General features: G+C 27.6%; 1 protein-coding gene across 1 annotated transcript; it reads left to right on the top strand.

Annotated features, from left to right (window-relative positions):
• Window positions 1-6,729: 6,729 nt before the first annotated feature.
• Window positions 6,730-8,933, top strand: LOC148195648 (scarecrow-like protein 32). Its single transcript, XM_088094877.1, has one exon. It carries the CDS (start codon window positions 7,348-7,350, stop codon window positions 8,758-8,760), a length of 1,413 nt encoding a protein of 470 aa, XP_087951003.1. The 5' UTR covers window positions 6,730-7,347; the 3' UTR covers window positions 8,761-8,933.
• The last annotated feature ends 6,500 nt before the right edge of the window (window positions 8,934-15,433 follow it).

The raw sequence follows: 15,433 nt of genomic DNA, 5'->3' as shown, positions 1-15,433 counted from the left end.
CATGTAATTGATTTCTTATTTCAAATTATTAAATAAAACTAATTAATTATAATATAATAGAATATTTAATATTCAAAATAACCACTTTTTTAAATAATTAAAAACAATTGCAAACCACACACTTAATTTTATACAACTAAATAGTATTACAAATTTCTTTTTACTAAAATATTATAAAAATGCTTTCTTTTGTTGTCAATTTTAATACAAATTAAAAAATTATATATAATTAGTAATGTCAAAATAACCCCAAAAAGATAATAACATATTAAATTAATTTAATATTTGCACTACTTTTACAAATCTTAAAAAGAATCACTGTTTTGTTTCCTCGACTTCTAAAATATCACTCAATCTTTTTTTAATTATTTAAAATTAAAAATAATTCAAAAAAATTTTATCTAAAATTTTTGGATCAAAAATAGTATTAATATTTTATGTGTAAATTAAACTTATGTTTTATTTTGGTTTTTTCCCTTTGATAATCTTTTCTCAAAATCACCATAAGATATATTATAAAAAGAAAGTTAATTTGTTAAAAATTTATAAAAAAATGAAAATTTTAAATAGACCTAAAGTACTAAAGAATGACAAATGTTATAGTGTTTCAATTCTTTGGCTAACACATTAAATAATTTTTCAATTAGAACACATAACATAAATGTATGTTTATGTTTATGTTTATGATATTTAAAATGTAAACATTTTGAGTAAGTAGTACGAGGAGATTGAATCCTATAGACGAATACAGCCCGCATAAGGTTTGAGTTTTTTCTTTTTACTTATTATTTATGTTATGAGCATGATTTGTTGAGTATAAAATGAAAAAGAAAATCATTTATATTTAATTTCTTTTTCAATAGCTTTCTAAGAAAATAAAGAAGCCTTATTTTTTTTTTAAATTAAGAGCTTCAATTAGAGAAAATCTTCTCTTAAATTTCAATTTGGATAATTTTAGATAGAAAGTTAATTTTTGATTTATAACCTAAAAAAACGAAATTAAATATTTAAATTTCAAATTTATAAAATGATCTTTTAATTATATACTTAGAGAATCTAACTCAATAAATATTGTCATTTTGCTTTTATTTATTGATTCTAGAACTCTCCTCCTATAAAAATTTCAATTTATTTTCTATAGTAACTATTTTTATAACAAATTAAGAGTTAATTATATTTTTTCTAATGAACATTTTTTCTAAAAGAAACCCATGGGTTGGCCCTGACCCATATTGAAGATATTTTGACCCTGTGAACTTTTTCTACGAGGGGCTTTTTGATCCTATGAATTTTTCTGACCCCAACTCACGTGGGTTAGGACCAAACCATGTAAGGAGACCAAATTGACAATTCTAAACTCCATCACTTTGTTCACTTATAAGACATTTTATACTTATAGTTACATGATATTTTCGAAACATGTTTAATCCTTATTCTGAACAGAAAATGATCAGATCAACAATAATTGAGTGGAACAATTTAACAGTTTATAGTGTGCTTGAAGAACATCATGACAAAAAGAACTTTTAAGAAATCATACGAACATGTTGTTACATGTGAAAAGATGTAGTGATTTTGCTGTGAGGTAATGTAGTTATTATTTGAAGAAATAAAAGAGTAAAGTTAATCTATGTTTTTTTTAATATCTTTTTTATGTAAACCAAAAAGAAATAGATAATTTAATTATAATCTATTCAAAAATAATTTTAATTTTAATTAAATTTTTTATTCTTTTGAATTTTGAAAAACTAAAACATACATATGAAAATAAATAAAAAATTATTATTAAAGAAAAACAGTTGTAAGAAACGAGTACTAATTTGTTACCACAAAAACAGATTTACACGAGTAATTTGGTATCTTAATCATTAAAAAAAAGTTTAATGTAACACTGTCTGTTTAAATTAAGTTTTCAGTTTAAATTATAAGTTCACGTCATCATGATTTTGAACTAGGATAAAACTTAGCTTATTTTAAATGAAAGAGTCAAATGAAATTTTTATACCTACACATTTTTTTAGTTGTAAGTTACAATTAATGACATTATAATACTGTATAATACGTGTTTAAAAATGTAAAAAAAGAAAATTAATATTTACTTTACATTTGTATTCATTTAGGTTATTTTAATGTTAGTCTGTTATATTAGGTTAGTACGTATGAGGAGATATTTCAATGGTATCAATATATATGAATATAGTAATGTAATGATTTGTTAATTTTAGTAAGATTTGTTTTACTGTTATTGGTATTAATGAGATTAATTCTTTAAAATAAAAAAATCTCTAAATTGAAAGCTACTATTGAAACTTTTAAATTTTTATTTATATTTAGTTGAAATTTGAATTTTTATAATAAAATTGTGATATAAAAAAGTTGTTGGTTAAATTAGTTTTTCTCTCTGTATATAAAGTTCAATGTGGTCATTATATTTTTAATGGTTCAAAATTGTAATGAACTTAGTTTAGTTTACATGAGAAGACTGAGACTGTTTTATTTCAAACTTAAAAGATAAAATTGAATCAATTAAAGATAGATAAATCAAAATGAATAATTAAAAATAGATACATCACATTGAATTCAACAATATCTGGAGCACAAAAAAACATACTCTTTTATTTTATTTTTCCTACTTTTACTTTTACTTAGTGAGGTTACAATTTTTATTAAACACATGGACGATTTAAAGGTTAAAGAGACCTAAAACAAATTTAAAATAAAATGTTTTATGTACAAATAAAATAATTTATTTTAAAATATATTATAGTTTTATTTAAAGTTTATTTTTTCAAATTTTTTGAGACACTTTTATAGAAATATAAAACAATTAATATTAAGAAAAACAGTTGATTTTTTTTTTCTTAAAAGCCTAAATCAATAATTTTATTTGTTTGGGTTTTGATTCAGTAAATAACACTAAGTAACAATATAATTCATAATTTAAAAAATAATACTATTTTATTTTATAAGCTTAGTTTAAAATTTTGAATATTATAATAAATTATAATATTATATTAATGTATTTAAATTAAAAGAAGAAGAAACTAACATAGACAGAAGAAGACAAACAAAAATGTTTGGACAATGAAGTTAATGTAAGAAAAAGAAGACAATAAAGAAAAAAAAAATGAGTTTATGAATTTGATATCTAATCCACTAAAGAATAAATTTGATTATACATTAGATGGAATTATAATGAAACACTTGGAAAAGATGCATACAGATTTGAATTCACAAGAACCCCCTATAAAAGCTTGTAATCAAGTAAGACAAACAAGATCTTAAGTTTTAACACCTGGAAATATAGTTCAAAGTGTCCCACTGTGTTAACAATATCTTTTATTACTATTATCTTAAAGCCTATATAAAGTTCATTCAAACGACAATAAAGCCTATATAAAGTTCATGTGTTAATAATATATTTTATTACTATTATCTTAAACTTTTACTACTATATTATGCACTCTACTTAACTAAAAATCCTTCAATTCTTCCTGTACTGCCATATTAAAATCCTTCTCTTCTTGGTTCCATAGGCTAGCTAGGTAGCTAGTCAGAAACCTTCAAAATCCCCTTTCTACCCACCTTAACGGTATAGAAAAGTCTTGGCATTTCTTTGTTAATATTTTTTCCTCCCAAAAGTAAACATGGTAAACTACACAAAACTATTCAAGGTCACCTAAGATAATCATATCACGCGATCTCTTTACTAGATCATGATTTAAAGATAAGTTAGATCATTATGAACATCTACTAGAATTTAGAGAATATGTAATTTACAAAACAGAATAAAAAAAATAAAGTTATAATTTGCTCATTTACTCATAAACTTCTTATAATTCACACTAATTTCAAAATTTGCAATTATCTTTAATGGCTTACTCTTTGATCTAAATGATGTAGTTCAAATATGTGCACCCTAACAGAGGGAGAATGATTAGAGAATTTTAAAAGGAACATCTTCCCAGGAGTTGGTAAAGAATGTGTTGGATTACATGCTAGATAAAACTAACAGATGTTGTGGTCTGAAATTTGATATTAAGAGAGAGAATGCATGTGAGAAAAAAAAGAGGAAAAACCATAGGGAGAGAGGTAGAGTGGGGACAAAAAATGTACTCTCTGGATAGTTGCAGAAATGCGTTGGGTTACATGCTAGATAAAACAGATGTTCTAGTCTGGATTTTGATATTAAAAGATAGAATCGAAGTGGGAAAACAAAGAAGAAGAAGAGAGAGAATGAAAGTGAGGGTGGGGACCAAGCAGATATGGAAAATGATATATATAGCAGACAATAAACACAGGACTTTTTATACCAGTGATTCTTATATTATTATTTTTTTGTCTATTTTGTCATGCGAATTTCGATGTAATATATAACAGATTTGTTAATTAAGGTTCTCTGTAATTTAATCGCAAAGTTTCTGAGATTTATTGGGGATTGTTCTATATTCGATTGCGATGAAACGGCTTGTAGATTAATATATTTCATTTCATATACTATATCATGCTTCTTCAAATTAGTATTTGTTTTAACACATCACGTGTTGTTGCTTCATTTGATTACAGCATTAAAAATAGTTAGATTCCAGAGTTATTACAAAGAGTAGACTCAATTGTCAATTATAAAATTATAATGAGAATATGATGGAAAAGAGTGGATGAAATGGTTTATTATCCATCTGTTTTTGGGATCATTCCTTTCATCTATGAAGTACAAATTAATAATGTTTTAGTCTATCCGATTAAAATTAACTATCTTCTAATATACTTTTGTTTGCCGTATATTATTATTTTTTTCTATAAGACGTGATCTTCACAGTATACATGCCCTAGACCAATCATGTTTGAATGATGTTGATTTTACAATCGCTGCAATGTGTTTTTGCAGTGCACTCTGAACACTCACCAGTAATCCTTCTAACATATTTATAACTATTTATTTCACCTGAAACCGTGTTCTGCTATATTAAGTTGACAGTTTTGTATTGTAATTTGTGCAGTTTTTTTAGTTCAAAATTTGGTTTTATCATTAAACTCACAAAAAAAGTTCAATGAATTTTTCAATTGGATTCCATCTAACAAAATAATGTTTTTTTATACTCAAATATTTCATTTAGTTGCAAAGGCTATCTTCAACCTTAAAGCAACTTAGTATATATCTAGCAGTATTATTCCTCACCTAAAATAAAATATTCTAGATCACACAACGCATGAAATTCAAAAAAGTTTAATGTATAGTACTTTTTTTTCATTTTTTCACAAGTATGTCCTTATTGTAACTTTATTCAAGTAAACTATCTTTATGTATATTACTACCTTTATATATATATACTTAAGTATTAACAAAAAATAGACATTTAGCGCTAATTTGCAAAAATCTACGCTAAATAATTATATAAGTCGGATTTAAATCATAATAGGATTCTATAATTACAAAAGTTAATTCACTGATATTAATTTTTAAAGACCAACTTTTAGGGTGGGTTAAGTCTATTATAATTCATTACTAACTTTAAAGTTAAAACAATTTATTTAGCCTCATCTGTTTTTATTTTAAAATTTATTTAATTTAGTTTATAACACTGATAAAATCTATTTTTAATATTATTTAGTTTCATCAAGAGTAACTTCAAAAAAATCTCAAATAGATTTCAAACATTGTCCAATTTTCTTTACAAGAAAACTTTTACCATGATTAAAATTTGATAGCTTAGTGAAATTCGTATTCATCATGTATTGTTGTTTTCTTTCTGGGTCTCCAATAGGAATGAACCAATATATGCCTGTTGGAAATAGTTTAGTATGGTAATAAATGTGTAATCAACAAGTCATCTATCACCTTATCTTAAATCTTTATTTATATTTTTTGAAAAAAAATTATTATTGTCAATCTAATTATGACCTAAATATACTATACTAGTGTGAGGAATTTCGGCTGTTTTGTTGTTTAAAAAGTTGACCATCTTACAAGATATACATTACAATTATAAATACAACCTTTTCCAAGCTTGTCTTTTACATTAAGTTGACCACCACATTTTTTTACCAATTACATCCACCTTTATATGTTTGCACAAAACTGATCAGGAAAAAAAAGTAAAGTAAAAAATATGAATTTGTAGAAATTCCAATTTGAGAAAAGTATTCGTGAATCTCATGTAAAAAAATCAATTTTGTTTGAAGAATAAAAAATCAAGTGATAAAGATTCTTTAAATGAAAAGTTTTTTTAAATAAATAAATTGTTACTATAGAAATATAAAACTCACACTAAAAATATTGTAATTATCCTTAAAAAATGATTGAACTTTATTATCTAAATAGATTAAAATGGTTCCAACAAACAAATTTTTAAGATATTATTAGGAAAGAGGACTAAAGTTGTAACAAATTTGTGTGTAGATGAAATTTGAAAATGAAAATGTGGAAGATTAAGATTAAGTACGAAGAAAAGAGCATGCGAAGGTGAGGCGCAGACGGAGGGAATAGTTGTAGTTGTCGGATGTTAAGTATCTGAATTAATGAGGGGATCCAAGGTAGGTGGGCATGCATGGTGATGGTGTGTTATTTTGGCAAGATTTACAGAGAATGGCAGTGAGAAAATATAGCACATTCTGATGGTGATGAAAAAATGATTTGTTCAATTATGTGATGACCCGTGAGAGAGTGAGCCAAAAGCTTAACTGCCTCAAATCCCTCTCACAGTGCCCACCATTATACGACAAAACCCCAACTCCCATGTACAAACAATTTGCTGGCCGGCTGCTTCACATGCCTCCAAAATCTAACACGAGCAGTGCTCCTACAGCTACAGGTACTATCCTCTCTCCACTGCCTCCCTCTTATATTTCATCTCTCTTTCTAAAGAAACCAAACCAAAATGGGGAAAAGATAAAAAAAGTTAATTATCTCTGGAGAGTGGAGTGGGATTAGCACCTTTTGTAGCCATGAAAGTGATGTTCTCAGCACTACTCCTTTTGCCATCTGAAAAAGCCTGAACTTCCCCTAGAAGGGTCTCTTTTGCCCAATTTGACTTCAAATATGTTTTCTCGGGGCGAGAGTTTCCCCTCTACCGATCAGTCTCTGTTGGGAGGAACCATAATATAATCCCCCACGAAAAAGCTGAACTGTCTATTTTCTGTGCAGAATTCTCCCAAACTCTACTGCCAATTTTCACCCACAACTTGGATCGCTTCCCGATGGCAAAGGCACCCACTACTAGTCAGGTCACTTTCCCTTTTCCCCTCTTCTCTCCTTAATTCTCCTTTCCCCTCTGCCCCCAACTTTCTTCTTCACCCTTTTAAGTCATTCATTCACTCACTCATTCATTCATTCCACCCACACTGTCCATGACGCAATTCACACCCTTCCACCAAATCACACCCCTCCCCAACCCTACCATGAACAAAAACCAAATCCCTAGGACTAGGCCCTGGCCTGCAGGCTTTCCTACCTCCAAGGCTTTAACCAACTTCGCCGACGCTAACTGCATGGAACAGTTACTTCTTCACTGTGCCAACGCTATTCAAACCAACGACGTAACCCTCGCACAGCAAATCCTTTGGGTCCTCAACAACATAGCATCCCCCGACGGCGACTCCAATCAACGCCTTGCCTCCAGCTTCCTCCGTGCCCTCACTGCACGTGCCGCCCAAACCGGCACCTGCAAGATGCTCGTCGCCGTAGCCGATCACGCCCGCACCAACATCTCCATAGACACCCACAAGTTCTCCGTCATCGAGCTCGCCAACTTCGTCGACCTAACTCCCTGGCACCGCTTCGGGTTCACCGCTGCCAACGCCGCCATCCTAGAAGCCACTGAGGGTTTCTCCGTCATCCACATCGTCGATCTCAGCCTCACGCATTGCATGCAGATTCCGACGCTCATCGACGCCATCGCTAGCCGCCACGAGGTCCCTCCTCTCATCAAACTCACTGTCGCCGATGCCACCTTCAGAGACATCCCTCCTATGCTCGACCTCTCTTACGACGAACTCGGCGCCAAGTTGGTCAATTTCGCAAGGTCCAGGAACGTCGTCATGGAGTTCAGAGTGGTTTCTTCCACTTACCAAGATGGCTTTGCGGATTTGATAGAACAGTTAAGAGTGCAACAACAGCATTTTGTTTATGCAGTAGAACCTCGTCCCTGTGAGGCTTTGGTTATCAACTGTCACATGATGCTTCACTACATCCCCGACGAAACCCTACACGCGATGCCTGAAACTGACTTAACCTCTTTGCTCTACGATTCTTCTTCGGCTGCTGGTTCTTCTTCTGCCATTAGTGTTACTTCCACTTCCTCGCTGCGATCGTTGTTCCTTAAGTCCCTGCGGGGTTTAGATCCAACGGTTGTAATATTGGTGGATGAAGATGCAGATTTGACATCGAATAACTTGGTTTGCAGGCTAAGATCTGCGTTTAACTATCTGTGGATACCATACGACACTGTGGACACGTTCCTTCCACGAGGGAGCAAGCAAAGGCAGTGGTACGAAGCAGACATTTGCTGGAAGATTGAGAACGTGATAGCGCAGGAAGGGGTTCAGAGGGTGGAGAGGGTTGAGCCTAAGAACAGGTGGGAGCAGCGAATGAAGAACGCGAACTTCCAAGGAGTGGCTTTTAGTGAGGACTCTGTTGGGGAGGTGAAGGGCATGCTTGATGAGCATGCTGCGGGATGGGGATTGAAGAGGGAAGATGAACACATTGTCCTCACTTGGAAAGGACACAACGTGGTCTTTGCCTCTGCTTGGTTACCTGTTTGAACATCAGTTTTTGCCGCTTTGTACTCTATCAATAACAGACATTCATTATTTCCCTACTTTATCTTAGTAACTTCCTTAAATAGTTACGTTGTACTTTTTTAAGAGTAAATAACTAGATCAGAAGTTATTTGTAGGTCTTTCTGGTGCTTTTAGATACTATCAACGCAGCTCTTTCATATTTTTTCCTTTCAACTTTTACCCTCTTTTATTCTCTCCTCAATTTCTCTCTCTTTCAAAGAGAGTAATTCTTCTTTTCTTTTTTTTTCAGTTTATATAATGATCGATTCATTTTTATTATTTCTAGACATTCTTGAGATTTTAAACATTTAATCCAAATCTTAGGATACTTTTGCTGTCTCTTAGTAACCAACAGTAATAGACTAGTTGTTAGCCGGGTACAGGTGATAAATCTCATGAGCAGAAGAAATATTTCCTTGTGTTTTGGACTTAAGAGACAATCATTTTTCCAATAAAAAAGACATTAATTTTGAAATAAGAGGAGGTCAGCGAGTGTCTTCATGACTAAAACCATTTTCATTGAAAATCATAACATCATTTTTACCATAATTTTTTTTCTTTAATTTTCTCTGAACCAGTGCCTTTTGACAAAAGAGTAAATATTGAAGATGAAATCTATGACCACTGAATACTTGACCACCTGAAACCAATAATGCTGAAGTTGCATTAAATGGTAAGCTAGGTTATGACAGTCCATTATATACTCTTGTGAAATTGTGGATGTTGTGCGGAATTTCCATATATATAATTGTCGTAGACATTATGGACGTGTGATCTTCCCTTTTTGTTTCCTGTATATGTGATGGTAGGAATTGGATTCTCCTAAAGTAATGTTTCCTACGTACAGTCAATAAAAACAGTATTCTTATAAATCTTGTCCTTAACTAAATTCACCATAACTTTAGATTCCGATAATATATATATATATATATATATATATATATATATATATATATATATATATATATATATATATATATATATATATTAAATTCCTTTTTTGTTGAATATTTATAATATAAAATAAAGTTACTAACAGTACCATAATACAATAGTATGACAAGGTACATACAAATTTCAAGGTTATGTCTCAGAAGTTATGTCGCTGAAGGACATCAAAGATAGAAAGTGTTGATAATGGCTAAAGGTTACAATTCTGCAACTCCCTTGTGTCAACGACATGGCTGAGAAAAGTGGCATCATAAGCTAATGGCTGCTATTGGTTGTAACTACACAATTGCTCCTGTAACATGGTGTAGGTCTACTATGTATATAACGCTGCTCAATTTCTCAAAGTTACAAGCTTACACAATCTTTGGTGGATATATAATATAGAACAAGGTATTTTAACACTTGTCCCATAATCTTAACTGTAACATGTCTTTCAATTTGTAAGAATAATTTAGATTAAACTAATATCAACGCTATTAAAAATTGTTTGTAAACTAAAAAGCCATATTTGTATACGCCCCATAAGTATATGGGTCAACGCTAGTAAGGGAGAAATTGATGTTAATTAATTAATATATACATTAAAAAAAGTAGTACACTCTTAATTTATGCACGCGAATTTACTGGTTTCAGTTTTTAAAGATTAACAAAGCTTAAAATTTAGAATTTAAATTAAACTTATTAAGAATAGTTTAGAATTGATAACGTTGATTCTAATGTAATTTATTTTTAAAATTACTTAATTTTACATTATCCAAATTGATGTTAATATAGTTTTATTTTAAAATTACAAATAACTTTTTTTTTAAAGCTTGAAATCTAAATCAAAACTCTGCATTTCCCTAGTCCTCAGGGTGTAGATTGGGACAACGTAAAAGAGGCTTAAAATTTGGTTTTATAGGGTAGGCTAAGTGGACATATACGACAGTTAAAGCTTATGCATTATTATAATATATTTAATTCTTTTTTAGAATAGTCTAAAGTTAAAAGTTAATGTATTTGTATCTTTATTTATTGTTTAGACCAACATAAAATTTAATGTATTTTATTAATATTTTATTTTAGCATCAGTTAAGCTGATGTAAATCTTTAATATATTTAACTTTTTACAGATCTATTTATTTAGTATCAACTTAGAGATGACATAGTTGATTATACTTTGTTTTAGTCATGTAGTCCACGTTATTCTTTAACATCCAATGGGAGGAGTTTTCAAGATCGAATGCATCCAAAACAATAATCGAAAACTGAAAAAAAAATGAAAATAATCAAAATTGACTTTTTTAATAAAAACTTGATCTACTTTTTCTAAACGTAACCATTTAATTCGAAATTCAAATTAAAAATCCAACAAAAAAAATACTAATTGTATAGAAACATAATATCATATATTTGAAATTAATTAACACCTAAGAAACATACATTGGTGGATTTATTAGGAAATTGTTTTATGATTTGGTTGTATTTATATATATCGAAACAAATTTGTATTGTAATTTAACTATAAAATCATATAATGTATTCATAAATAGAGAGAAATTGCAAATTATGAATATAACAATAGTTATACAAAATAACTCAAGGATATTTTTATTTGTTAATTTTTATTATAAAATTGAAAAAGTTATTCAAATTAAATTGCAAAACATAAATGTAGTTTGATTTTTGTATTAAATTTAAATTTAATCAAATTAATTTTAATGTTTGATTGCAATAACTATTTGATGAAAAATAAAATAAATTGAGTCGCAAATACTTGTAGCTAATTATTGATATTATGTAAAACAAATACCAATTCAGAATTGGGGAAAGTTATTTATTACAGAATTCAATTAAATTTCTCTAGTAGAAAGATATTGTGTACCAACTAATCTCCAACTTTTAGGAAGATTATTTTTTCTTATAAACAGTGTTGTATTCTTTCTTTATTCTCAGGAGGGTGTCATGCTTTTGAAAGGTGTTCCGTATGGTCAATATTTTTAGTCAAGGCATAGAACAAGATAAATGATAGATTCTTTGGAAACATGCTTGGATCTGAAGTATAGATAGTCTATTGTTTGGACTAAACAAAGTAAAAAACAAGAAGAAAAAAAAGGGAAAAAGAAAGAAAAGACAAAAGAAAATGCAAAGAAATGTTATTTAGATTAAGAAAGAAAGAGTAACAAATTAAGTGAAAAATTATAATAGATGTGATTGATATAATAAAATATTTTTTATATGTATGTTTAAAAAAATCATTTGTATTATAAATTTTTAGAAATAACTTGATATAAAAATCATTATCATAGAAAAATCATCTTTAATAGAAAATAATTATCATATCTTAATAAATTAATAAAAAAATATATTATAAAATAATAAAATATTAAAATAAAATATTTTATAAAATAGGAATTTCAAATTTAATTATTTATATTATTTACATTATTTTGATATTTTTATTTTACTATATTTTATATTAAAAATGAATAGCTCTATATTTAACATATAATATCAATATATTAGTAATATAAGTATTGTAAATTTATATATATATATATATATATATATATATATATATATATATATATATATAAACATAAATAATAATAAAATGTTTCTAAATATAATGGATTACGTATTTATGGATTTTGTATTACACTTGTGATTATTTATTTCTTTGAATTATATATTCATTTCTTTACAAGTTTGTGGTATATATATATATATATAAAGCATGAAAAGTTTCTACTTTTATCATATTTTTATTATTATTGTTCTAATCCAAAAGGTTAAAATTTGATCAGTTAAAGTATTTAAAGTTCTAATTTGTCTTTTCTTATTTCCCAGAATCTTTTTATAAGTTTTCTGACATTTTGAATTTTCGCACGTAGAAAACACCATATTAACTTTTGTAATTAAATGTCTCTCTTACATAACATGACTCTTCTCTTATCCACAAGGTATACTAACTTTATCAACATTAAACTCTTGTTTATTAAATAAACACTTTACCTAATGGCACAATTGGCATTAGATTTATTGACTCAATTAGTATTAAGCATATTAACCAAACTAGTATTAAACTTAACACCACACAATCTCCCTAGTTTTAGTATTCCAAAGCATAAACTAAAACTTCTTTAAACCAAATTTTTCCTTAGTTTTAGCATCGTAGAGTGAAAAACTAAAAGTTCTTTGATGAAATATATTTATTCATTTGGGATTGTTTTAAGAGGTTACTCATCTTTTTTGTTCAATGCCTTAAAAAGTTACTAGTGGAAAACTCATAGGAAGATTGTCCTCAGGTGTCTGAAAAGATTATCAATTCGTCTTTTGAGAGACTAATGCTCCCTTTTAAAAGATATAGGAGAATTTGAATGTTTCACTCAATTTACATTAAAGAATAATGTTTTGTGTCTTAAAAGATCGTTGTTTCTTATAAAAAATTATAGTTCCATTCACTTTTTAAGATATTAGATATCCTTTCACCTTTTAGGAGACTGAAACTCATCTTTTTAGGTGCATTAAGAGATGTCTTTCTGGTCATACATCACCCTTTAGGAAACTAATATTTTTTTAATTAAATTTAAATTTAAATTTATCAAAGGATATCTATTGTACATTTTACGAATGAATTTGAGATCGTCAGTAATTAGCGATGAATGTTTATATCTATTGATAAACTTTACCAATAACCTTTTCATAGTAGAATTTATTCATCATCCATCGCTAAACATGATTTATTGAAGAATATATACTATTATCGATAGATAGTGACTATATGTAATATTTTTTTTTCTTTAGTAAATGTTAGATACTTATTTATGTAGAATGTTAATAACAACTTTTAATTATAAGTTTTAATATTGTTAAAAGAAAATATGTTAGCATTTTTGAAGCAATTATATGATATATTATGTTGGACTAAAATTGTTTAATTTTGTGATTTTAGACACGAAATTTACTGTAAAAGTTTAATAGAAACTAAAATTATACATTGAAAAAGCTACTATATCAAAGAAAATCCTTCAATTTATTTCTATTTATTTCGCTTTAAGAGTTTGTACTTCCTTTCACAAATAAGTTTGATTACGATTTTGTAAGATAAAGGAGTTATATGTCATGTTTCGTCAAAGAAAGCTCTGAATGGAGACTTTTCAAATTCTCTCTCCATCCTTACAAAAAAATTAGCCTTTTCCCTATCAACCTTTTTACAAAGCTTCTCAACCAAATGCTTCAATCTTTATGACTAGGAGTAGAATGCATGTGAATCTAAGGAATTATTCACTATCAGATATCTTTCCCCTTAGTATAAGTGTCTTAGTTGACCCAAAAATATTTTGTTTCCAAGTTCCAATGATCTCTGACATCATGTCAAACATAGATTTGATTCGTCCTTTGACACTGTCCTAACATGTTTTATCCTTCACGAAGCTTAGTTTGGGTAATCTTCTAAAATAATCTATTAAAATGTCAATTCCTTTCTGTCAACTGAACTTATCATTTTTTAAATTTCACTATATTGTTGGGTTAAACAATACTTCATAATTATTGTTACATAACTCTCATCTTCAGAAATTTATGTTTAATTATTCTACCTATAACTATTGTATATGTATTTTTGTTTCTGGCTTTTATTGTTAACACATATTTCTTTAATTTTTTTTATTTTTGCTAGGGAGTATTTGTTTTTTTATGTTTTATTGAAAGTTTAAGATAAAATTAGTAACAATTTAGAAAAATAAAATTAATTATGCAAAATATCTTTTACTAGGTTTATATTCTTATAAATAAAGATTTGTTGCTGGAAAGAAAAACATTTTATTTATATTATTTATGAGTATTGGATTTTATTTCTGTTATTTATAAGTATTCTTATTGGTTTCAGATCTAATGTAAATATCACCAATATAATAAATTTAATATCAACTGTTGAAAAATATTATAGTATGTACATCCCAAATCAAGTCAAATTTCTTTTAATATTTTAAAATTTGTTATGTGAATTATATCTTTTTCTTTATTCTTTAATTAGTGCTTATAATTGATTAATCTTTTTTTTACTTTATTTTCATTGGGCTTTAATAAATTTTAGAAAATAATCTTAAACTTATATTGTTGTAAAAACTACCTAATTGAAATTAAAGTTAGGAATAAATTGATTCTAATTGTTCATTTTAAAATTCTTAATCTATTTTGTTGATTGATTAGTTATAGTTACTTTGTAATAAAATTGAATTCATTTGTTTATGAAATTGATATTTGATTAAATTAATTAGTTGATGATATAAATTTTGATTAAGTAAGATAACTTTATTTTATAAGTAAATTATTATACTGGGAGACGTGAAATACCCACAAATTTTTGTAAAGTTTATCACCTCCTTTTACTTTTTATTTATATGTTAATCGTTTAAAAAAAAATTAATTAAGAGTTTGATTTTTTTTTTAATTTTATTATTATCTTTACTTTTATTTTTATCTTGTATTTTATTTTTATCATTTATAATTTTATTTTATCTTTATCTCTTATCTTTTATTATTTATTATGTTATATTTTTATTTTATATTTATCTTTTATCATTTATCTTTTATTATGTTTTTGTTATTATTGTTATCTATTAATTTATCTTTTCAATTTTCTTTATAAAATGACTTTGAATTATCCTTCTGAATACAGTCATTGGGCAACAAATTTCTCTAGCATTGGCACTCGATTGAC

This window comes from Vigna umbellata, chromosome 7 (assembly GCF_029865625.1).
Source record: "Vigna umbellata cultivar VRB3 chromosome 7, Vumbellata_1.0, whole genome shotgun sequence".
Classification (NCBI taxonomy): Eukaryota; Viridiplantae; Streptophyta; class Magnoliopsida; order Fabales; family Fabaceae; genus Vigna; species Vigna umbellata.
The sequence above is the reverse complement of the archived record's forward strand: the minus strand, read 5'-3'. Positions and strand labels throughout refer to the sequence as shown.